At 45.7% G+C, this 24,680-nt stretch overlaps 1 protein-coding gene across 1 annotated transcript in view; it reads left to right on the top strand.

Annotated features, from left to right (window-relative positions):
- Positions 1 to 10,876: 10,876 nt before the first annotated feature.
- Positions 10,877 to 24,680, top strand: part of ARHGAP8 (Rho GTPase activating protein 8) — a 71,221-nt gene continuing 57,417 nt past the window's right edge. The window contains 4 exon segments of the mRNA XM_069003781.1: positions 10,877 to 10,953; positions 11,002 to 11,054; positions 11,774 to 12,665; positions 14,153 to 14,346. Coding sequence (XP_068859882.1) covers positions 10,877 to 10,953; positions 11,002 to 11,054; positions 11,774 to 12,665; positions 14,153 to 14,346 — 1,216 coding nt within the window.

The following is a 24,680-nucleotide window of genomic DNA, read 5'->3' as shown; positions in this document are numbered from 1 at the left end:
CCAAAGAGGAAAGGAGAAAAACCTCAATTCCTAGAGATGCTCCCAGAGATAGTTCTAATGATGAAGATGAGGAAGACCCTTTGCTCCCAGGGAAGGAGAAGGGCCTCTGTTTCTGTGTTTCTGAACAGCTCAACCTTAAAATTGTACCCCAGAAAACTTTCAAGAGTGGACCCTCGAAAGCAGTTGCGGGAAAAGCTGCAAGTCGGGGGCAGGGACTCACATCGTAAGCAGAGAGACTCCTCTTCCTAAATGGACTGAACAATATTTGGAAGTGGGTGGCTGTCTCGGTGTGATACTGTTTTCATAGCATGAGCAAAAAGAGACTTCTCTTTCTAAATGGACTGAACAAGGTTATTATGGAAGTGGTAAACAGACTGAACATCTTAAGGGTTGTCTTTACATTGTCAGTGGGAGAAGGGAGGAAGGTTGGGGGAGGAGGAGAGTTCTGAAGGTGGTATAATATTTTTTTTTCTTTTCTTCTTTTAGGTCTGTTAATAAACTTCTTTATATTCATTCAAGTTGGTGCCTGCTTTGCATTTCTCCTAATTCTTATCTCACAGAAGATAAACAGTAATGAGTATTTTAGACCAAACCACTACACTAAATTGGTGTTTCCGCCCGGTTAGAAACCCAACCTGCGACACACAGGAACACTATTAAGGAGATTATGTTATATCCCTGGAACAGAGAATGCTGTGGTCAACAGGAAATCAATTTCTGAGGGTGCTACACTAAGTTTGTCTCCTAACTGGAAACTTTCTAATTGTAGCCCCAAGGGAACAGTAAGCTGAAAACCAGGCAGATGGCTTCTTTCCCCCTTCCCTTATTCTTTGATTCCACGTAAATAATTTCTAGCTTCCCAATAACTTTTTGTGTTAAACATTTGTAAATGTTTTAATGCTATCATAGTTGCTCTCACTTGTACAGTAACTTTGAGGTTGAAAAGCCATATGTTTTTCAGCAAGTTTTGGGGGAGATTTAAATCTGCCCTCTCTAGACCGAGCCACTACTTCTAACTAGCATTAATAATTAGTATGAAGGAGAAGCTGTATTTTGTCCCATGCTATGTATTGAAGGATTGTATTTATTTTTTTCCTTCAAGCAGCGGCAGAAGAAGATGGTTTTTTTTCCTTCTTCTATAAATTTATTGAGACCTTCATTACTCACGCCATCTGAAAAGCATTCTGGTGTCAAAGATATAGCCTAATTTTTATGACTTATGATTTCATTCATGGTTTATGGTTTAAATTCAATAGACTGGAAAGGCCTGATATAAATAGGTACTTCAGACGGAAGGTAAAGCCCCATTTCCTTTTAAGAGCTTTTGGAAATACTTGGTCGGGATGAAGTCCATGAAGCTCAGATATAGGGAACATTGGCTTTGTTTGCTCTGAAAGTACAAATTCGCAGGTCCTTGAGAACTTCTTCAAGTCCTTACATTCCTACAAAATGTAAACATTTTGTTTAGGAAAAAATGTGAGAAAACGTTCAGATAAGATAAAAGAAGTCAGCTTTCCTTATTTTATCCTCATTTCCTTTTTTTGCAGCTTGGCTTCATAAACACATTTAAATTTTGTTCATTCAAAGTAGTTATTTATGTATCATTTATTCCTGACCATCGCAGGTGCAGATAAGCAGATAATATACCAAGTACTTATGAGCAAGCCATCTCACTAAATAATCTACCATACCTGGTACAGATTAATTGCTAAAAAAAAAATACATTATCACATCAGTTGCTAACTGTTAGTCTTAGAAATATCTGAATATCAATATCTATCAATAATAAAAATTAAGTACTCATTGGACTATCAATCACTATGCATTTTTAATAGGAATACAAATCTGACCCAGAAGTGCTCTTTTTTTAAAGAATATCAGTGCTCAGTGAGAAATGGAATAATGTTCTTTTTTGAACTTAATGGGACTTTCCCCTGTGTGTATGGACTTTTAAATTGAGTTTCCTGTAAGTGGACCTAATTATTTTCAACAAGGAACAAGTAAGATTGTTACAAAATACCTGGTAAGTTTATGAAAATTTTCTAAGCGGTAGAACCTGCAGCAAGCAGGCAAACTGTCTGGACTTTTTTTGGTCCAAAATAATTTCCCAGTTTGAGTGATTTGAAGGAGCAATACAAAATCTAATGTCTTGGCAGAGGACAACATGCTTGTGTATGCCTTTTTTCAACCACCAGGCCATGAATTTGCCCATTTTGTTTTTATTTAACATGTTCAGATCATACCAAACTGGTGTAAACCAAGGGAGTAAAAGAAATTCAAAGGAGAGGCCTAAAAGCTCAATTTCTTTCTCACCCCCACACCTGACTCTAGGTTTTTAATGTAAGGGAAATACTAATTTGGAAGTACTCATTTTGCTTTTTGGAGCAGCTGCTTGGGGAAACAGATCCTCTAAATCCTGTTTTTTGGTCCTGATGATAATCTTGAGTGTGTTCCTTAGTATTCTGTTTGCTAAGCACAGAGCTTTGACAAAAAACAGTAATTACACACAGGAAGTGTGGGTTTTTTTTAGGTTTTTTATATGTTAATGCTCTCTTGAAATTTTCATGAGCTCTTTCATTTGAAGTATGAGGTATATAAAACTTAGAATTGCTATAGAAAAGTGACCTGGTGTGAGGGTACGGAGTGTATATATCAACATCTACATCAAGAAAAAAATAAGTTTTAAGTTCTTTTCAGGAGTGAATTAGTCAGAAATTCTGATATTTGTCATTAAAGTTGTGTAATACTTAAGTACTTTGAGGAACAACCCCCCTGAAATAAAAAAAGGTCCATTTGTTCAAACTCTTTATTATTAATTCATAGCTTTTCTTTTTTTTAGATTGCAGTTTTACAATACTTTTATAACACTCTTGTAAGAAAATGGTAGCCAAATGTCAACGAGGTTTTTCCTGTACAACAACTGGGCAGTAGGATTTCCAGGGTGGGTTTTTTGTTTTCTTTTGCTATTTGTGTAGCACATAAAATGTGCCACATTGTGATGATAGCTTCCTTTGTTTATTTTTGTAGGGCTGACCCAAGGATCATTTCATCCTTCAAGAATCTGTTTGCAAGGTTTGCATAGACTTGTTCCTAAGGCAAAACATGTCTGAGGTTGACTGACAGATTAGCTGAAATAGGTAAATATTTTTATAATACTTCAAATTGCATCTGTGTAAAGTTACCAGTGATTTAATAGAGTATGTTCAGTAAATGGGAGGCTTCACCCACATTCTGTAATATTTCTTGGAGCAATCCAGTATTAGTTACAGCTTTCAGAGATATTTATTTCTCCAGCCACATGGCTGAAGATCTGCTGAGGAACTGTTCCAGTCACAGGACCAAAGGGTCCTTGCCCACGCAGGGGAACACAAAACAACCAATGGGGAACGAGGCTGACCAGGGGCAGGGAAACCCCGTGTCTCCTGCCCAGGGCTACATGGCAGGGGGGACGAACCCCAACACTTTGGAATATCTCAAAGTCAGATTGGTTGTTTCTTTTGTATTTTTGAGCATACTCTCCACTTTTAATGACACAGCTCCCCCTTCACATACTCACAGATGAGCATCTACTATTTCCTTTTCTCTTTTCCCTTTGGAACTTTCTTGCCTTAGGTGGTTACGGTGCCCAGACATGAATGAAAAAAAAAAAAAGCAAATCCCCTAATAAACAAAATAGTGCTTTACTTGTTCTGAGCGTTAACATGACTTAAATATTTTTACAAAGAAAAAATTGTGGAATTTACCTACTGCATTATGTTTGCATTATTATTCTTCCCAGCTTTTGGGGAAAAACCATTCGGTAAAGTCAAAGAATACTTTCTCGCTTAAGGTTGGTGTAGCTTTTTATGTATGATAAGCTTTTAAAAGGTAGAAAAATACATGTTTTGGAGATAATAAGAGTTTAAACATTTTTGTGTATATGAAGAGGACTCTAATGGTGTCTGTCTAAAGGCAGATTTTTTTTTCCTGATTTGTTTTCTGAGAAGGCTTTTATGTGAATTCAGACATAAAGAAATGTAAAAGTGGTACACGTGTTGCTGAATCCTTTGTGTTTTGGAGAAGCCCAGCCACCAGTGGCATGTTTCATCCTTGTGAAATGCTTTTTTGGTACAAATAATGTTAAAAATGAGACAATAAAGCCTTCATGTGGCTGGTTGCAGGATAGAAAGATACTGAGAAACTGTGAGTGGAAAGCATTCCAAAATATTTACTAAGAGTTTTTCTCTAACACTTACTAGCTGCTGGCACACAAATCTGTCTGAAATCATTATTTATTTTCTCTGCCCTAGTGTGCCCTGCATGTTGGTCAAGGAAAATGAACTATGAAGATGATGAGAAGACAAAATGTTCTAGTACTTTTTAATGTGACACTAGTAATGGTATAGATCATACAATAATGGAATGACAGGTTGGAAGGGGACCTTAAGAATAACGTGGTCCAACTTCTCTTAGCAAAGGCACAGTTCAGACAAAATGGTTGTAGGTGACTAGGGACAGGCGTTCGGAAGATATCGCGTTGTACGGGACAGGTAGAACCCCTCCCCTCTACAGGTAATAGGTGAGCAGAAGGAAGTGACGTGGCAAACCCAGGTTATTTAACCCTATGTAATCCACGAATAAACGCCATTTTGCCGTCCACCACATTGGTGTCTGTGAGCTGATGGTCTGAACGACCTGAGGTGGTCGTCGTGCCGTTCCTGAACCAGGTCGCTACGCCTCCGAGAGGCAACAAGTGGTGCCAAAACCCGGGAACTAGAATCGGAATTGGGATCGGGAATTCGCCTGGACGGGTGAACGGCAGCCGGCGCGGCAGGACCAGCCCGGCGGGGAGGACGCTCCCGGACCAGCGAGGAGGATGGAAGCTCTCGCGAAGGTCGTATCTCAGATTCATAAGCAATGGGGTATCGATTGCAAACCGAAAGATTTTACACTCGCTGTTGCGAGGCTATTGGAAATTGGGGTCATAGACCGACCGGTGGATATCCTCCACCCAGAAGTATGGGACAGATGTACTAAGGCTCTAGCCGATGAAACAATGTCCTCGGGTTCGGGGAAATACCTTAAATTATGGGGAAAAGTCGTGCAGGCTTTGCGTAAGGCCCTGCAAGAGCAGGAGACCTGGAAAGCCGCACGGAACTGTTTGCTGGCCACACCGCGGTTGGGAGTTGGTGCGGCCACGCAAACTACAGATGAAAGCTGCCCTGCCGAGCGCACAGACTCGCAGGAGCAAGCACCCTCTCCACGGCCCCCCAGCCCAACCCTACCTACAGAGGGAAAGGAGCGGGTGCAGTCATTCTGGGGTGGGCTGGTGGAGGAGGCCAGGGGGGCTGCCATTAAAGCAGAGTCCGAAACGGCGTGGGCGATGTCATACATGAAATCCCTATTTGTGCTTGGTCTTTGCATATTAAGTGCTTTAATTAATTTGAGCTTAATATTTTTAAATTGAATGTTAGATCAATCCATCAGTCCAGGTACACTAATCAAGTTTTTATGGTCTTCCTGTGTTTACTGTATACCTTTACAAGTGTTTTAAGATGTGTTGGATGTATTTTTTTGTTTTACTTGTATCTTGGTTTCAAGGCAGATTTTAAAAACCCCAGTTGCAACAAACAGCCCAGCCCCCATAAGCACATGACCCTTATCTCAACTAATATCACCCCTCTGACCAGGAAGAGCCATTGGTGGACAGAGATGGTCTGTCAAGGGGAAAACACCAATCACCTTGAACCAAAGGGGTGGGCTGTGGGCGGACTGTGGGCGGAGCAAAAGCTATAAAAGGGAGAAAAGCAGACACGCCCATCTCTCTCAGTCTCCCTTCCTCTCCAGCTTGCTAAGGCAGTGCTGGAGAAACCTACCCCTTTCTAGGGGCTTTTAGAAATAGATTTCTTTTTTGACCAGCCTAAACTGCAAGTTTGTTTTTTTTTTTTTCTCTACCTGAGGTTCAGAGCTGTCTTAAGCCTAAAGTTCCTGAATCCCTGCGCTCCTGGGGCATACCACTCGAGCCATCAGGATCCCAAATTTTTTATATTTTGTTAGTTTTTTGCAATTTTTCAATTTTTCTGTTTTAATAAATTGTTTTAATTTCTACAAAGAGTTGTCTCATTCCTCACAGGCGAGACCCCCGCCCTATGCCCCGCAGAATGGCGCCGACCCCGGAGGGCATGGGGGGTGCACACACGTGGCCGGCGGGAGCGGCGGTGGTCCGCCGGGGTGCACACACGTGGCCGGCGGGAGCGGCGGAGATGCACCGGGGTGCACACACGCGGCCGGCGGGAGCGGCGGAGATGCGCCGGGGTGCACACACGTGGCCGGCGGGAGCGGCGGAGGTTCGCCGGGGTGCACACACGCGGCCGGCGGGAGCGGGGGAGGTCCGCTGGATGCCACAGACGCGCGTGAATGGAAAAGGGGAGGGAATCCCAGAGGGGGAGCCAAGGCCAACCAGAGCGCTCGCCCGGAAACATGCCCTTATATAGCAAGAGCCTCCCTCAGCAGGAGGCGGGGCGAGCCCAGGGGGAAGGAGCGGCCCAATCCTAAGAGAAGGGGGCGGGGTAGAAGCCCGGGGAAAAAGCTCCGGAGCCCGGAAGTATCCAGTCAGTCGACTTCCGGCTCCGAGTCGGACTATAGCTGGAGTGAGTGGCTTGACGAGTGGTCCGTAACCGACTCCGACTCTGACAAAGATGATTTCAGAACAGATAAAAGCTATAACCACCGCGCTCCTACTCGGGCCAAGGGGAAATTAGAAAAAGAACGTACTCCGCTTACAGACTGGAGAAAGATAAAAACAGCCTGCGCTGAATGGGCCCCTACAGCCTCGCTAGCTTTCCCGGTCCGAGTAGGAGGGCAAGCCGGAAACCAGAGGATTTACTCACCGATAAATCCTAAAGATATACAAGCAATTGTTAAAGCAATTGCAGACAAAGGGATCAATTCGGCTATGGTTTCCACCCTCATTGACAGCGTTTTTGGAGGGGATGACCTGCTCCCATTTGACATTAAACAAACCTGCAGGTTAATTTTTGATGGGGCAGGGATGATTGTTTTCAAACAAGAATGGGAGGACAATTGCGCAAAGCAACTAGCCCTAGTAACTGGGGCAGACCACCCCCTCCACGGGTCCAGCCTACAGCGGCTAATGGGCACGGACCCAACCATGATCACCCCCCAGGCGCAGGCCGAGGGCCTACGGGCCCACGAAGTCACGGCAACTACCCGCGCCGCTAGAGAAGCTATCCGCTCTGCTTCCAGAGTTATTGCTAGACCATCGCCATGGTCCACAATAAAGCAGAGCGAAAGTGAAAGTTTCACACAGTTTGTGGACCGCCTCCAGGCAGCGGTTGATTCCTCTAACTTGCCCTCAGAAGCAAAGGGCCCTGTGGTGGCAGAATGCTTGCGCCAACAATGCAACTCTACCACTAAGGACATTTTACGGTCATTACCAGCCGGGTCCAGTATCGCAGATATGATTAAGCATGTCGCAAAAGAAGAACATCTGGCCCCAATCCAGGCAGCCGTCCGCACTGCGATAACCAGTGTAATGGCATGCTTTAAGTGTGGCCAGGCAGGCCACGCTGTAACAAATTGCCCCCAATTGGAGCCTCCATCAACAGCAGTTCCCCCACACCAGACGCGACCTAGAGGGCCATGCTGGGCATGTGGGAAAAAGGGGCATTTTGCCAGAGAATGCAGATCCAAGCTCCAGGGAAACGGGAGGGGGAGGGGGCATCCGGGCCGCACACAGCTCCCTCCCACTCGGGACATGAAGCGGCCCAGCTATGCCAATCCTCAATGGGCCGTGGAGCTCCCGCACCCACTGCCCCCCCGGGAAATGACCAATTCCACAGCTCAACCGATGGCTCAGTTAAACCTGTCTGCGCTCCAGGCACAGCAGGAACAATCCCCTGGGAGCGAGATCCCTGGGTGGCTTTGGCCATGAAAGTGGGCAGCCACCCGCCGATAGTGTGGGGAGTTTGCTGTCTCCACAACAACCCAGGTGACCCTGCTATTCATCTCCCCTTTTTGATTGATACGGGATCAGATGTTACTGTCATCCCAGAAACGTACTGGCCTATACACTGGGAACTGGAGGAAGCCCCCATGGTGGGTGGAGTTGGGGGATTATCTGGGGCCCAAAAAAGCACCCAACTGATAGCGATAACGCTCTGCACCGAAAAAGGACCGGAGAAAACTATCGCCCTTTTTCCATATGTTATGCCAAAATGTCCACCCTTGTTGGGGAGGGATGCCCTTGCCCTGCTGAAAGTCAGGGTGACAAATTTATTCTAAGGGCCACTGCTGCATACCCACCGCTGCCCATCAAACTGGTATGGAAATCGGTTGACCCGGTGTGGATCGAGCAGTGGCCCTTGTCAAAGCCTCGAATGACCGCCCTCCTGGAGCTCGTTAGCCGCGAGCTACAGCGGAACCACGTAGAGCCCTCCACAAGCCCATGGAACACCCCGGTTTTCGTAATACCCAAACGATCTGGCGAGGGCTTTCGCCTCCTGCACGACCTGCGGGAGGTGAACAAGAAAATCCAACCAATAGGTCCAGTCCAAACCTTGCTGCCCATGAACTCGATGATACCAAAAGGGCAGCCCTGCGGGGTGCTTGACATTAAAGACTGTTTCTTTTCCATACCCCTGCATGATGAAGACAAAGAGCGGTTTGCCTTTTCCATCGTCTTCCCGAACAGCCAACGGCCTAACCTGCGCTTCCAGTGGAAGGTGTTGCCCCAAGGGATGGTCAACTCCCCCACCATCTGCCAAATCACGGTTGACCGAGCACTAGCACCAGTCCGCCACAGCGACCCAGCCGCAACCATTATTCAGTACATGGATGACATCCTGATTGCCGCGCCATCAGCGAGCCAGGTAGACCGACTAGTGTCAACAGTCTCAGAGACCCTGAAAGCAAATGGCTTTGAAATCGCGAGCACGAAAATAAAAAAGGGACCATGTGTAACCTTTCTAGGAGTAGGAATTACAAGCTCCTACATAACCCCGCTCCAGATAAAAATTCGCAGAGATATCAAGACCCTCCATGATATGCAGCAGCTAGTGGGATCTCTACAATGGCTCCGTAATATCATCCTGATTCCTCCCGAGGTCATGGACCCCTTGAACGACCTCCTGAGAGGAAAAAACTCATGGGAACAGAAAGCTCTGACACCAGAAGCGACAAGCTCGCTCGACTTTATCGAGCAGCAAATGTCTGTGAGTACGCTTGCTAGGTGGGACCCGGGAGCACCACTTGATTTATATGTACACTTTACAAAGAAAGGAGGGGTAGGAGCGCTAGCCCAGGGGCCCCCTGACAGAGCCCAGCCGATACAGTGGGTAGTCTTGGGAAAACCGTCACGCGCATTCTCCCCGGGAGTTGAGTGTCTTGGCAACCTTATCATGAAAGGGAGAAGACTTGCCCTAAGGCACTTGGGCACGGAGCCCGCCAGGATATACCTACCCTTCCGCAAGCAGCTCTCCGCGCTATCACCGACAATATCAGAGCTTTTAGCCATAGCCCTCACTGGTTTTGGAGGAGAGATTCGCTATGCTGCAAAACCCCCATGGACCCAGCTCCTTGCGATCATCGACATCGATCTCCCGCCAAAAGTCATCGACCGACCGCTACCAGGACCGACAGTCTTCACAGACGCATCGTCGCTGACCTCAACTGCAGCAGCGGTATGGCAGTCGGGAGAGCAGTGGCAGTGCATCAAAGCAACCGACCCTACGCTTTCAGTCCAGCAACTCGAAGCAGCCGCCGTAGTGCTGGCGTGTGGACTGTTCCCGGAGGAGCACCTCAACATTGTGACTGACTCTATGTTTGTGGCTAAGCTTTGCCTAGCCATGTCAGGGCCTGGCGTGTCAGTGTCCACGGTGGCTGTGATGCTTGAAGAAGCACTCTCTTCGCGGAAGGGCACCATATCTGTCATCCACGTTAACAGCCATAATTCGGTTAAAGGATTCTTTCAAATCGGAAACGACAAAGCAGACGCCGCCGCAAAAGGACTGTGGACACTGAGAGATGCCCGTCAGCTACATGAGTCTCTCCACATCGGAGCTAAAGCACTGGCAAAAAGATGTGGGATTTCGACCACTGACGCGAAACACATCGTAGCCACGTGCCCCCACTGTCAAAAATCACCGCTGTGGTCCAGTGGAGTCAACCCCAGAGGCCTTAAAGCCTCAGAAATATGGCAAACAGACTTTACACTATGTCATCTACTGAAGCCCCGAGCATGGCTTGCTGTGACTGTGGACACATATAGCGGAATGATTGTGGCCACACAACACCTAAGAACTGATTCTAAAGCAACCATCCAACATTGGCTGACAGCTATGGCGTGGCTCGGTGTTCCGAAGCAAATCAAGACAGACAACGGCCCGAACTTTATTTCAAAATCGAGCCAAACATTTGTTTCAAAGTGGGGTATCACTCTGGTACATGGCATCCCGTACAATAGCAGCGGGCAGGCCATTGTTGAGCGGGCAAATCAAACCCTAAAAACCAAATTGGAAGTGCTAGCAAAAACAGAAGGCTTTACCAATTCCATTCCCCCAGGGGACCAGGCGCGCATACTGGCAACTGCCCTGCTAGCACTGAACCAATTCCCTAGGGGGGATGAGACAAATAGTCCCGCCCAAAAACACTGGGTCACTCGAGCACTAGACGAAGGCCCGCAAGTTGTAATCAAAAACGAGTTGGGGGAATGGGAACAAGGCTGGAGACTAGTGCTCACGGGGCGAGGGTACGCGGCTGTTAAAAAAGATGGTAGAGTCAAATGGTGTCCACTTAGGTCAATCAAACCTGACCTTCAGAATAAGACTAATGAAAACTGCGAGGTTTTGTTTGCAGGACTGGATCTTTGGATGCCTCCATGACCGATACATCCCAGTGCGCAAAGAGAGCGACAAGTCATCGAGCAGCCCGACAGCGCCTGAGAATCCTGCACCAGTGAAATCCAAACAACAACGGTATCTTTGCGTAATTTTGCTTTTACAGCTTCTTGGCAGAGGGCAAGCCAATGCAGAACATCATCCTCACCAGCCATTCAGGTGGGTCCTACGCCACCTTTCGAGTGATAACGCAATCAAAGAAACCATCACACCAGGCAGTCCATCGTTCGATTTTAAGCTAAAAGACATTTTTCCCTCATATCTACAATTCCCTAATTTTGGTGATTCCTCACTGTACCAAACCTATTGGTGTCCTGCTTCAAACCCAGGTAAAGGCTACTGTAACTATCCAGGGTATGGACATTGTGGGTATTGGGGGTGTGAGACTATCGTGACAGGCAATAGATGGCAACCACAGCGACCTGATGAGTTCCTCCAAGTTAAGTATGCACCTCAAGGCTGTCGCGAACCAAAATTCTCACTTGACAAGCGAATATACCTGCCCCAAGATGGGAGTAGACACACTTGCGAACACTATAGAATGACAATTCTACAGCCGGCCCATAAGAGTTGGGCCTCGGGTAGAGCATGGACAGTGTATGTTCACGCCCCTACCAGCTATTGGGTGAACGTACAAATTGTCAAGCTCCTACCGTCAGAATCCCAACCAGTCGGGCCTAATCCGATTCTTACAGTAAATAGAAATCCCATCTTCTCCCCACGTGGCCCATTAGCTACCCACCGAACACCTAAGTCAGCTCCTTATGATCAGTTTCTCAGCGTACTAAACGCTACCTTTTTGTCATTGAATCAATCAAACCCAAACTTTACAGAATCATGCTGGTTGTGTTATGATGCGCAACCCCCTTTTTATGAAGGCATTGCACTCAATGTTCCTCTTTGCTACTCAACAGCACTAAATCCACATCAGTGCAGGTGGGATGTCCCCCGAAGGGGAGTTACTCTGAGTCAGATCACAGGCCAAGGCAAGTGCTTTGGCAATGCGGCCTTAGCAAAACGAATAGGCAATGTCTGTACTGAATTTGTCAAACTTAACAAAACGATCAATAAGTGGGTGGTCCCATTCGCATCAGGAATGTTTGTTTGCCAGCGATCCGGAATAAGCCCCTGTGTGCTTCTTGATAAGTTCGATAACTCTGCTGACTTTTGTGTCCAAGTTTTAATTGTTCCTAGAGTCCTGTATCACCAAGAAGAAGAAATGTACCACCTTCTTGAAGAACCTAGCCGGCTCCACAAGAGAGAAATAATAACAGGCATAACCATCGCAATGCTGCTCGGCCTTGGAGCCACCGGCGCGGCCACAGGTGTTTCAGCCCTCGTGACCCAACACCAGGGACTTTCTCAGCTGCAGATGACTATTGATGAGGACTTACAAAGAATTGAAAAATCCATCTCCTTTCTAGAGAAATCTGTTTCCTCTCTCTCAGAAGTCGTCCTGCAGAACAGGCGAGGACTGGACCTCCTGCTCATGCAACAAGGAGGCCTGTGTGCCGCCTTGAAAGAAGAATGCTGCTTTTATGCAGACCACACCGGAGTCGTACGGGACTCAATGACGGAACTAAGGGAAAGGCTAGCCCAGAGGAAAAGAGAAAGAGAAGCCCAACAAGGATGGTTCGAGTCATGGTTTAACCAGTCTCCATGGCTGACCACCCTTATTTCCACTCTAATAGGCCCCCTCACTATGTTACTCCTAACGTTGATTTTTGGGCCTTGCATACTAAACAAATTGGTGTCATTTGTTAAAAGCCGGTTAGAAAAGGTTAACATTCTATTTGTTGACCGCCAACAATTGCTCTAGAGTACATCTATTTTGTGAATGTTATACCACTTTTTATAACTTGTTATGTAGGTTTTACTAGTTCTTGAAATTTTATAGCATTTATACTTTGTATGTTTCTTAATCAATCATGGTGGGGAGGGGGAAATGCGGGTAATTCAGGATAGAGGGGGGGGAAATGTAGGTGACTAGGGACAGGCGTTCGGAAGATATCGCGTTGTACGGGACAGGTAGAACCCCTCCCCTCTACAGGTAATAGGTGAGCAGAAGGAAGTGACGTGGCAAACCCAGGTTATTTAACCCTATGTAATCCACGAATAAACGCCATTTTGCCGTCCACCACATTGGTGTCTGTGAGCTGATGGTCCGAACGACCTGAGGTGGTCGTCGTGCCGTTCCTGAACCAGGTCGCTACGCCTCCGAGAGGCAACAAATGGTTCAGCACCATGTCCAGCAGACTCTTCCAAGTGTCCAAACTGATAGATAAAAATGTTAATTCTACCTTATTAAAACCTGCAAGATAAAAAGAGGTGGATGATGTATGCCAGGTGGTGCACCATAAAACATTAGTTTTTCTCTTTACCCGTGTCTTCTCTTAAGCCAAGACACTTATGCATTAGTTATTACTAATTACCCCAGATTCTGTTCATTTGGATATGTACTTAGTATGAGCTTTTTTTTTTAACCTTACAAGAGTTTGGAAAAAACTTGGGTGTGAAACAAAACCCCCAACAAACCCATAAAGTCCTGGAACAAGATTAACACAGTGTTGCTCTTTTCAGTATTGAGTATATATTAATTCTAGTATCTAGTCCAGAATCTACTGAAGCTGGGAGAAGGCTGCCCATTTTACTGAGATTTTACTGGGCTTTTGAGCAGTAATTTACACCCTTGCTTGGCCGCTAGCTGGAGTATATGCTGGATGGACACTTGGCTGCCTTGTCCATTCCAGGTTCAGAAGGTTAAAGCATTTCAAGGGGACAGTGGGTTTTGGGGAAGGTGAGATGGAGATTTGTTTGCAATTTGCTACCCTTATGTAACCTGTGAATCTGCTCTGGAGAGTGTTCACATGAGGTGTTAATGTGGAGTAGCAGTGCATATGGCAGCAGCTGCAAGTTTGGCTTCTCTGTTTGGGCAACCTTGAAATAAAATGCAGGAAGTTGTAGATGGATCCAGGCAGATTAAGAAAGTGTAAAAAATTATGAGACAACAACAGCAGTCATGAATAGCAAGGTCTCAGCATGCCAGCTGTCCAGTCATAGAGATTCTTGTGAGCATCACAGGAGATACTGATCTTAAAGAGTGTGTGAAGATAGATCTGGGGTATTGAAGAGTTTCTTTTCCCACACAAGAGAAAGTGTAAAGAACAAGAAGCTGACTTGTAACTGCAATGGATAGTGATAAAGACCTGTGGTTTTGTCAAACTGAGCTAAAATTCAACCCTTCAATGGTGTATCAGAGACAGAAGTTTTTCGCTGTTCATGAACACTTCTGTGTTCTGGCTTGCTCCTTTAGAACTACAGAAAGGTGAAATGGATGATACACACTCAGAACAGGAAGAAACATTTCTGCCTTCACCACTTGAGAATCCTGAACTAAGTATCAATCACCCCTACTATGATGTTGCGAGACATGGCATCATCCAGTTGGCAGGTATGCTTGGAAAATCCTATGGTTTTACCTTACTACACACATTATCACATTTTCTTTACTGTACTCAAGGTCATACATAGGAATCATGTTGATGCTTTCAGCCTTCATCCTTGAAACACCTGACTAGTAATATGTGAACTTAGTGCACTCATCTGTAGATGAATTATGAGCCAAATATTTGAAATTAATCTTGCTTTAAAATATAACTACAGCAGTATCTTATGATCTAAGGCCTAACTGTGACTGTGACACCTCTGTACTTCACTTGTGATAAGCTTTGTTTCCTAAATCACCTGCAGTGTTGAAATTTTTCTTGTTTGCCCTGGAAAGGCTGTGCAACAAAGAGATATCAGTTAAGTATATAAAAACTAACAAAAGGCAGAAAGGAAACAGTTGACAAGAATTTTAACTGCATTTATTACCTAGATTTCTCTTGTGGCTTGGAGAGAAATCATGCATATTTCAATATTGGATCCTTTAATGTTTGCAGTTACTTATTTTTAAAATATTCTGGCAACATATAAGACATGCAGCCATATTTATGATATAAAAGCACCTCTTTAAAGTGTGCATTGCCTATATTTTTTTCCTTTTGGCTTATTTGTGGTATAAATGTACTTGATAAAATAGCATTAATAATCACAATCCTAAACTAAAGAAATTAATACAATAAGGAACAAATTGTGATATTTAATCTTCATTCTAATGACATCTAAGGTTGTGTTACATTGTATACACTTTTTGTATTTTATACTTTAGGTATATAAGCCTAGGAAAATGATGAACTCAGATTTTAATACATAGATACCTTCCTGAATTTGAGCCATAAACAGGTATACATCAACTTTAGCAAAACCAGTGCTCTAGGGCAGTGAAATCTATGGTAATTTGACTTCTGACTGAAAATGGGAAGAGGAATTTACCCGTAATAACTTCTCTTCTTGAAGCTACAGGGTAATAATCACCTTTTACCTTCTTTGAAACTAAGCCCCCAATGTAAGACTCAAAACCATAAGCAGGGGAATAACATATTTACATTCTTATGATTCAAAATCTTGATAACTCATGAGGATGTTTCTCTCTCAAGTATGGGGAAAATACCAAGATATTTAAGTTGTTAATGAAATCAGTGAAATCAAACTGAGAAAGTGTGATAGGTGTGTTAACACATGCTGGATGCACCAGAGTCACTGTAACTGTCCACCTAAGAACCTCTTCCTGCTCTATTAGGCAGCGCTACATGGTAACATATCAAAAAAGATCTTCAAGCCTTTTTATCCTGAAAACATACTCAGCATCAAATTATGTTGAGCTATGCTACTGCTACTGCTGCAACTTCAATTATGCACAGCTATTTAGTGAATGTTTGTTGTTGATCCTCATCCTTCATTCACGTAAAGCTGCCCTGGAAGTTGTAAGCACTTGGTATCTGTCTGGTTTAGCTAGTGTTAATAGTAAAAGGTCCTTGTGGGAATCATTGTGACTGCTGGTGATGAGCTGAACTCCCTGAGCCTCCGCTTAGATGTGAGAAATGAGACAACTCTTAGTTAAAAAAATTTAAAGAATTTATTGAAAACAGAAAAGTGAAAAAATTACAGAAATTAGAAAAATATAAAAATCTGGGATCCTATGGCTCGATAGATGGTATGCCCCAGGAGAGCAGGGATTTTAGATCTTCTGGCTGAAACAGCACTGGACCTCAGGTAGAGAAAAAGGACTTCCAGTGCTAGGCTGGCTTTTGGCTGGTCCAAAAGCAAAAAAAATATTTCTAAAGGCTGCTTAATAGGAGTAGGCTTTCCCAGCACTGACCTCCACCTCAGCAAGGTTGGAGGGAGAAAAGGGGTGTGTCCCTTGCTGCCTCATTGTTTAATAGTGCCTTTGCTCCGCCCACAGCCCGCCCACAGCCCACCCACAGCACACTCCTTTGGTCCAAAGTGATTGGTGCTTTCCTTTTGACAGATCATCTCTGTCTACCAATAGCTCGTCGTTGTCAGGGGGGTAGTAACAGCTGAAGTAAGGGTGGTAACATGTCCTCATCAAGATTCAGGTTGCCATGGAGCTTGCCTGCAGAATAACGGCTATGGGGATAAAAATAGCGGCTGGCTGTTGGAAACTGGGTGTGCTAGTTTGAAAACAAACCAGTGGGAGGCACCAAGTCAGAATAACAATTTAATGGAAATTAAAGGAAAGGCAAAGAAAGTAAAAGAAAACACTGACAGAGTCAAGATACAACCTGAGTCCCTGTTAGGCAGGGTGGTGGTAGCAGTCCTCTGAAGTGGTGATCCTGTGGTAGAAGGGGTCTGCTCTTCCTCAGAAAGTCCAGTGGTGGCTGTGTAGCTTCCGTCCTCTGGAAATCCAGTGGAGAGAGTGTCTCTGGTACTCAGAGTCCCAGATTATATCCACGATGGGATGCTTGGTTCCTCTCTCTGGGTGGAGCATCTCACAATAGGGTAATGAGTCATGAGGCCAAGTGTTGATTAGGCTCATTAACAGAAGATAGTCCAGAGGGAGTTATCTCTGAGTCATGCTGCAGGACAATGATGGGCCATTAACAGCAAGATAGTCTGGGGGGAGGAGGCAAGGAAACACTGCCCCACCTGATTTCCACTGCTCATGAGGATGGTAATAGAATACACTTCAACCCAGCACATTATCCACCCCTTATTCTATTACCATCTACATCATCCCAAATCAATACCTTCTTAAACTCTAAACACACTTACATATATATATATACATATACATACATAAATACATCCATATATATATATACACACATATACAATGAAACCCTACACACCGTTCTCACCTAAGATTAGGTCTCCTTGTGGTACACAACGGGTGTCCCCATCTTTCTGCATTACCCACCAAGTGCAACCAGGTCCTTGAGCAAAGACAATCCCACGGATGGGTTTGCCTTTGCCTAAGGTGGGATTAATCCAAACAGTCTTTCCTAAAATACCTCTCAGGTGTACCACAGGGACTCTATCTCCATCCACTGTGTGCAAGGGTTCAGACTCGACAGGACCAGCTCGATTGATGGACCCTCGGATATTGACCATCCAGGTAGCCTTTGCTAAGTTCACTTCCCAATTTTTGAAGGTCCCCCCACCAAGTGCCTTTAGGGTGGTTTTAAGTAGTCCATTGCAGCGTTCAACTTTCCCGGCAGCTGGTGCATGATAAGGAATATGATATATCCATTCGATACCATGTTCTCTGGCCCAGGTGTTGATGAGGCTGTTCTTAAAATTAGTCCCGTTGTCTGACTCGATCCTGTCAGGGGTGCCATGTCTCCACAGGACTTGCTTTTCCAGGCCTAAATGGTGTTCCGGGCTGTAGCATGAGGCACAGGGTAGGTCTCCAGCCATCCAGTGGTTGCTTCAACCATGGTCAACATGTAGCGCTTGCCTTGGCGGGTTTGGGGAAGGGTGATGTAATCAACTTGCCAGGCTTCCCCATACCTGTACTTTGACCATCGTCCACCGTACCACAGAGGCTTCACCCGCTTGGCCTGTTTGATTGCAGCACAGGTCTCACAACTGTGGATGACCTCTGAAATGCTGTCCATGGTAAGGTCCACCCCTTGGTCATGGGCCCATTGGTATGTTGCATCTCTCCCCTGATGACCAGAGGCATCATGGGCCCAACGAGCTAGGAATAATTCTGCCTTGTGCTGCCAGTCCAGATCCACCTGTGATACTTTCACCTTGGCAGCTCAGTCCACCTGCTCATTGTTGCGATGTTCTTCATTAGTCCGACTCTTGGGTACGTGCGCATCCACGTGTCGAACCTTCACGGTCAGCTTCTCTACTCGGGCGGCGATGTCCTGCCAAATCTCAGCGGCCCAGATGGGTTTCCCTCTGCGCTGCCAGTTGGCTTTTCTCCAGCGAACCAGCCATCCCCACAGAGCATTAGCTACCATCCACGAGTCGGTGTAGAGATAGAGCCTCGGCCACTTCTCTCGTTCAGCAATATCCAAAGCCAGCTGGATGGCTTTAAGCTCTGCAACCTGACTCGATCCACCTTGTCCCTCGGTAGCTTGTGCAACTTGTCGTGTGGGGCTCCACACTGCAGCTTTCCACTTCTGGTTAGCGCCTACAATTTGGCAGGAACCATCAGTGAAGAGGGCATAATGTCTTTCAGTCTCCGGTAGCTCATTATATGGTGGGGCTTCCTCAGCACGAGTCACTTGCTCTTCCTCTTCTTCAGAAGATAATCCAAAAGTCTCACCTTCAGGCCAGTTTGTTATAATTTCCAGAATCCCAGGGTGATTCGGGTTTCCAATACGGGCACGCTGTGTGATGAGAGCAATCCATTTGCTCCATGTGGTGTCGGTGGCATGATGCGTGGAAGGAACCTTTCCCTTGAACATCCACCCCAGCACTGGTAGTCGGGGTGCCAGGAGGAGTTGTGCCTCTGTGCCGATTACCTCTGAGGCAGCTTGGACTCCTTCATAGGCGGCCAAGATTTCCTTCTCTGTGGGAGTGTAGTTGGCTTCAGACCCTTTGTAGCTTCGGCTCCAAAATCCCAGTGATCGGCCCTGAGTCTCACCAGGCACCTTCTGCCAGAGGCTCCAGGACAGGCCATTGTTCCCGGCTGCAGAGTAGAGCACGTTCTTCACCTCTGGTCCTGTCCTGACTGGGCCAAGGGCTACGGCATGAGCATATTTCCTGCTTGATCTGGGCAAAGGCTTGCTGCTGTTCAGGGCCCCAGTGGAAATCGTTCTTCTTGCGGGTAACCAGGTAGAGAGGGCTCACAATCTGGCTGTACTCAGGAATGTGCATCCTCCAAAAACCTATGGCGCATAGGAAAGCTTGTGTTTCCTTCTTGCTAGTTGGTGGAGACATTGCAGTGATCTTATTGATGACCTCAGTGGGAATCTGACGTCGTCCATCTTGCCACTTTACTCCCAGGAACTGGATCTCTTGGGCAGGTCCCTTGACTTTGCTCCTTTTGATGGCAAAGCCGGCTTCCAGGAGAATCTGGATGATTTTCTCTCCTTTCTCAAATACTTCCTTTGCTGTGTTTCCCCACACGATGATGTCATCGATGTATTGCAGATGTTCTGGAGCCTCACCCTTTTCCAATGCAGTCTGGATCAGTCCATGACAAATGGTGGGACTGTGCTTCCACCCCTGGGGCAGTCGGTTCCAGGTGTATTGCACACCCTTCCAGGTGAAAGCAAACTGGGGCCTGCATTCTGCTGCCAAAGGAATGGAGAAGAAGGCATTGGCAATGTCAATAGTGGAATACCACTTCGCTGCTTTGGACTCCAGCTCGTACTGAAGTTCCAACATGTCCGGCACAGCAGCGCTCAATGGTGGTGTGACCTCATTCAGGCCACGGTAGTCCACTGTCAGTCTCCATTCTCCACTGGACTTACGCACTGGCCATATAGGGCTGTTGAAAGGTGAATGGGCCTTGCTGACCACCCCTTGCCTCTCCAATTTGCAAATCATCTCATGGATGGGAACCACAGAGTCTCTGTCGGTGCGGTATTGCCGACGGTGCACTGTTGCTGTGGAGATTGGTACCTGTTGTTCTTCAACTCTTAGCAGTCCCACGGCAGAGGGGTCATCTGAGAGGCCAGGCAATGTACTCAGTTGTCTGATATCTTCTGTCTCCACAGCAGCTATCCCATATCTTCTGTCTCCACAGCAGCTATCCCAAAAGCCCAACGATGTCCTTTTGGGTCCTTGAAATATCCATTTCTGAGATAGTCTATGCCGAGAATGCACGGGGCCTCTGGGCCAGTCACGATGGGGTGTTTCTGCCACTCATTCCCAGTTAAACTCACTTCAGCTTCTAGTACAGTCAGCTGCTGGGATCCTCCTGTCACCCCAGAAATAGAAATGGGTTCTGTTCCCACATACCTTGATGGCATCAGAGTACATTGAGCCCCAGTGTCAACCAAAGCCGTGTATTTTTGTGAGTCAGATGTGCCAGGCCATCGGACCCACACAGTCCAAAAGACCCGATTATCCCTTTCCTCTACCTGGCTAGAGGCAGGGCCCCTCTATTCCTGGTCATGTTGCATGTTGCTCCCTTCTGGTGAATATGTTCCTGAGGTCCCTTCAAGAGGATCGGTCACATTATCATTCCTATACCGCCTGGAGTTCTGTGTGCGAGAGACTGGAGCAACGTTGACTCTAGATGCGCTTCTTGTGGTAGTTGTCCCTCTTTTTAGTTCACGTACCCTGGCTGCTAAGGAGGAGGTGGGTTTTCCATGCCACTTACTCATGTCTTCTCCATGTTCCTGAAGGAAAAACCAGAATTACCTCGTGGGGTGTATCCTCTCTCCCTGGTTGGGGGACACCGGCTCCTAATGGCAGAGACTCTTGTTGGTTCTGGTGAGATCTGGTAAATCTCTTCCTTAAGTTCCTTTCTTAGTTTCTGATGGCCTTCTTCAATCAAGCTCCGGACTTGCTCAGCCAAAAAATTTGTTTCCACGGATGAGACATGGGTGCGAAATGGGGCTGTGACAGTGTCCTCGTAAATCCTCAGTTTGTTCACCAAGACGCCCACCCTGTCCTCGCCTTCCCTCCATTGCAGCGTTGCCAGGTAATGGGAGTATATCTCTGGTCCAAGGCGTGCGAACCTCAACCACATCTGTGACGTGCACTGGACACCATCTGGGCTCTTAGGAAATCTCTCGTCTTCTGAGAAAATGATCTCCAGCACAGCCAATTCCCTCAGGCACCGGATACCTTGTTCCATTGTGCTCCATTTCCCTTGGTGCACCTGGAGGTCTTCTTTACAAAGGTACCCGTCCCTGACACTTGTAAGCAGTCGCCGCCAGAGGCTGAGAGTTTCTTGGGTTCTCCCGATCCCCTGGTCAATGACCACATCCCGGGACAGAGATCCCAGTTGCCTGGCCTCACTTCCGTCCAGAATGGTGTCATTGGCTGCAGCGTCCCAAATGCGGAGCAGCCAGGTCAGGATGGACTCGTTCGTCTGGCGCGTGAATTCCCTCCGCAGGTCACGCAGCTCACCCAGGGATAGTGACCGAGTGATGATCTCTGGCTCTGCCTCTTCTGCTGGGTGCGAAGGTCCTGCTGCATCCTCGTCAGTCACTATGCGGACTGATTTGCTTTTTGATTTCTTCTTCTGGATGGGGGCAACTGCAATCGGTTTGGGCTGTTCTGGTTCAGTGATGGTTTGCATGGGGATGCTGACAGTGCTTTTGGTTCCTTTTTCCTCTGAGTCAGTCTGCGTAGACATGGACGCTGTTGTTTTGTGTTTGGTTCCTTTCTCCTCTCTGACAGTCTGCGTAGAGATGGACACTGTTGCTTTGTGTTTGGTTTCTTTCTCCTCTGTGTCAGTCTGCGTAGAGATGGATGAGGTTGCTTTGCATTTGGTTTCTTTCTCCTCTGTGTCAGTCTGCGTAGAGATGGATGAGGTTGCTTTGCATTTGGTTCCTTTCTCCTCTGTGTCAGTCTGCGTAGAGATGGATGCGGTTGCTTTGCGTTTGGTTTCTTTCTCCTCTGTGACAGTCTGCGTAGAGATGGATGCGGCTGCTTTGCTTTTGGTTCCTTTCTGTGTGGCAGTCTGCGTAGACATGGTATTTGCTGCTTTGCTCCTTTTTACCTCCTCCTCAAGCAGACGTTGCACCACACTAAGTAGTGTTCTGTTTCTAAGCATGGTGTGCACAATGCAGGCCATAGAGAAAAAAGAGAATAGAACTGACAAGAAGATTATACCATCCTTAACATCCAGAGGGAACTCACTATTTTCAAAAACTGCTGTGCCTGGCCGGAAAGGCTGGAAGAAACCGCTCTCTACTCCTCCCACCAGGGGCTGGGTGCGATTGTTGAAGAGATCCCAGACATAGGAGCCCAGACTAGGACAGCCAAACAAAACTGATTATATATTTCGAATTGTATTCATTGCCTCGCAGGTTATTATGTTATAGACATAATAAACCAATAAAGCAATTCTCATACTAGTCCCTGGTTTTAACAGGAGTAACACAACAGGCAGATAGTTCCCCATGTGAGGAAAAATATAGAGAGCAAGATACAGTACCCATGTAGACAAGCTGAGCACCATGGTGAATAGGTTTCTGTTTATACAAAATTGTAATTCTGACCTTTTCTCAGAGCTGGGCCCCACATTGGGCGCCAAATTATGTGCTAGTTTGAAAACAAACCAGTGGGAAGCACCAAGTCGGAATAACAATTTAATGGAAATTAAAGGAAAGGCAAAGAAAGTAAAAGAAAACACTGACAGAGTCAAGATACAACCTGAGTCCCTGTTAGGCGGGGTGGTGGTAGCAGTCCTCTGAAGTGGTGATCCTGTAGTAGAAGGGGTCTGCTCTTCCTCAGAAAGTCCAGTGGTGGCTGTGTAGCTTCCGTCCTCTGGAAATCCAGAGGAAAGAGTGTCTCTGGTGTTCAGAGTCCCAGATTATATCCACGATGGGATGCTTGGTTCCTCCCTCTGGGTGGAGCATCTCACAATAGGGTAATGAGTCATGAGGCCAAGTGTTGATTAGGCTCATTAACAGAAGATAGTCCAGAGGGAGTTATCTCTGAGTCATGCTGCAGGACAATGATGGGCCATTAACAGCAAGGTAGTCTGGGGGGAGGAGGCAAGGAAACACTGCCCCACCTGATTTCCACTGCTCATGAGGATGGTAATAGAATACACTTCAACCCAGGACACTGGGGTTTTAAGTTGGTCCTGAGGCTAAAGTGCAAAGTAGAACCTTAAAAAAAAATTAAAATACATCTAAATACCTCTTAAAACACTTACAAAAGTAGACAATGAACATAGGAGAAACAACTCTTACAGTGTACAAGTGGTTTAAAGTTTGAAAAGGGATTTTAACTGGGGAACTTTTAACTGGGGAATTTTAACTGGGACTGGTGCAAATAAACTGCTTTGAACAAGTGAAAACCATAATAATAAAACTTGATTTGTGTACCTGGGCTGATGAGTTAACTTTAACACTCAATTAAAAAAATTGTTTAACTCAAAATTAACTAATTAAAGCACTTAACATGCAAAGACCAAGCTAATTAGGGATTTCATGTATGACATTAGACAAAGCTCCTTTTCTCCATCCCTCCAGACCAGGGGAAAGGGGACAACTTGGCAGTCTTCCAACCTCGACTGACAAAGGAGGCATTCCCTGCCCTTTCCTGAGCAGCCCTGCCTGGCTTCATTCTAAGCATATGCCTTATTAGAGAATGGGAATGTGCTCCAGTATAGTGTGGTGAAAGTGTTTTATAAAGAGACCTACCTGTAGCTTCCATAGTTTCATTGTAGAACTTGCTTTGTATCAGTGTTTGCTTGGAATAAAGTCCAAACCTTTGGTGTACTCCTGGTTTAATTTCACTGGTGCAAATTTTGCCTGAAATGTTGGATTACCTCTGATGGTTTTGTCCTTAGCACTGCAATCTTTTGTAGAGGGAAAAAATTCCCTGGCCATGTTTAAGCCCAGAAAAGAGTGACCTTACCTGCAATTTCAGCCAGAAATACTTGGTGGGGGTTTGCAAGTCTGCTGGACAATTTAAATGCGAAGCACAAGCCAGTGCTGTGCTTCAGACTCCTATGCCTGCAGCCTCCAAAATAGCTCCAAGGTAGGATGCAAGAGGAGAAGACAGAGGTGTGCAATGAGTACAGAACACGGGAAAGCTGAGATCATACCCAAGGACATGCTTCACCTTCACAAAACAAGACCTCCCTATCCCAATGTTAATGGTATGGAGTCAGGTCTGAATATTTTCAGGATTAACATTCAAGCAAGGAAAAGATTCCTTCCCTTCTTGGAAGATGCCAGTCCCTTTGGAAACAAATAGTTTTTAAACAAATTGTACCTAGTTTGTAATAGCTTTCATATTTTTGAGTAAGACAAAGTATGAGTTCAGTGTTTGAAATCATTGCTGTGTTTGAGCAATTCAGAAAGCTGTTTATTTTTTATTTGGTGATTGAAAGATGAGATGTATTGCTTGAAATGACTGAAGAAAAAGAAAGATTTTAGGTGAAAATATTTGCAGTAATTTATCCATCTATTACAGTCATCTAGTTTCCAACAGTTATTTAAAAAATGACCAAACCCACACTAGAATTCCTTCTTGCTTTTCATAAATTAAAGTTACTTATACCTGATTTCCATAACAAGAGTTTTGACTATATGCAAAGGATATTTTTTGAGTTGTATTCATACAGTGTAAAAATATAATTTAAGAAAAAAAAGAACATTTTAAAAACATGTAAACTTAGTTAATTGTTTATTAATTACAGACTTAGTTATGTCACAAATCCCAATGTGCAGCTGACAATTCTAAGCATATGTAAATGGAACAATGCTGTTGTGCTGGTTCTTTTTATTT

This window comes from Aphelocoma coerulescens, chromosome 1A (genome assembly GCF_041296385.1).
Source record: "Aphelocoma coerulescens isolate FSJ_1873_10779 chromosome 1A, UR_Acoe_1.0, whole genome shotgun sequence".
Classification (NCBI taxonomy): Eukaryota; Metazoa; Chordata; class Aves; order Passeriformes; family Corvidae; genus Aphelocoma; species Aphelocoma coerulescens.
Note: the sequence above shows the minus strand (reverse complement) of the source record. Positions and strands in the feature narration are given on the sequence as shown.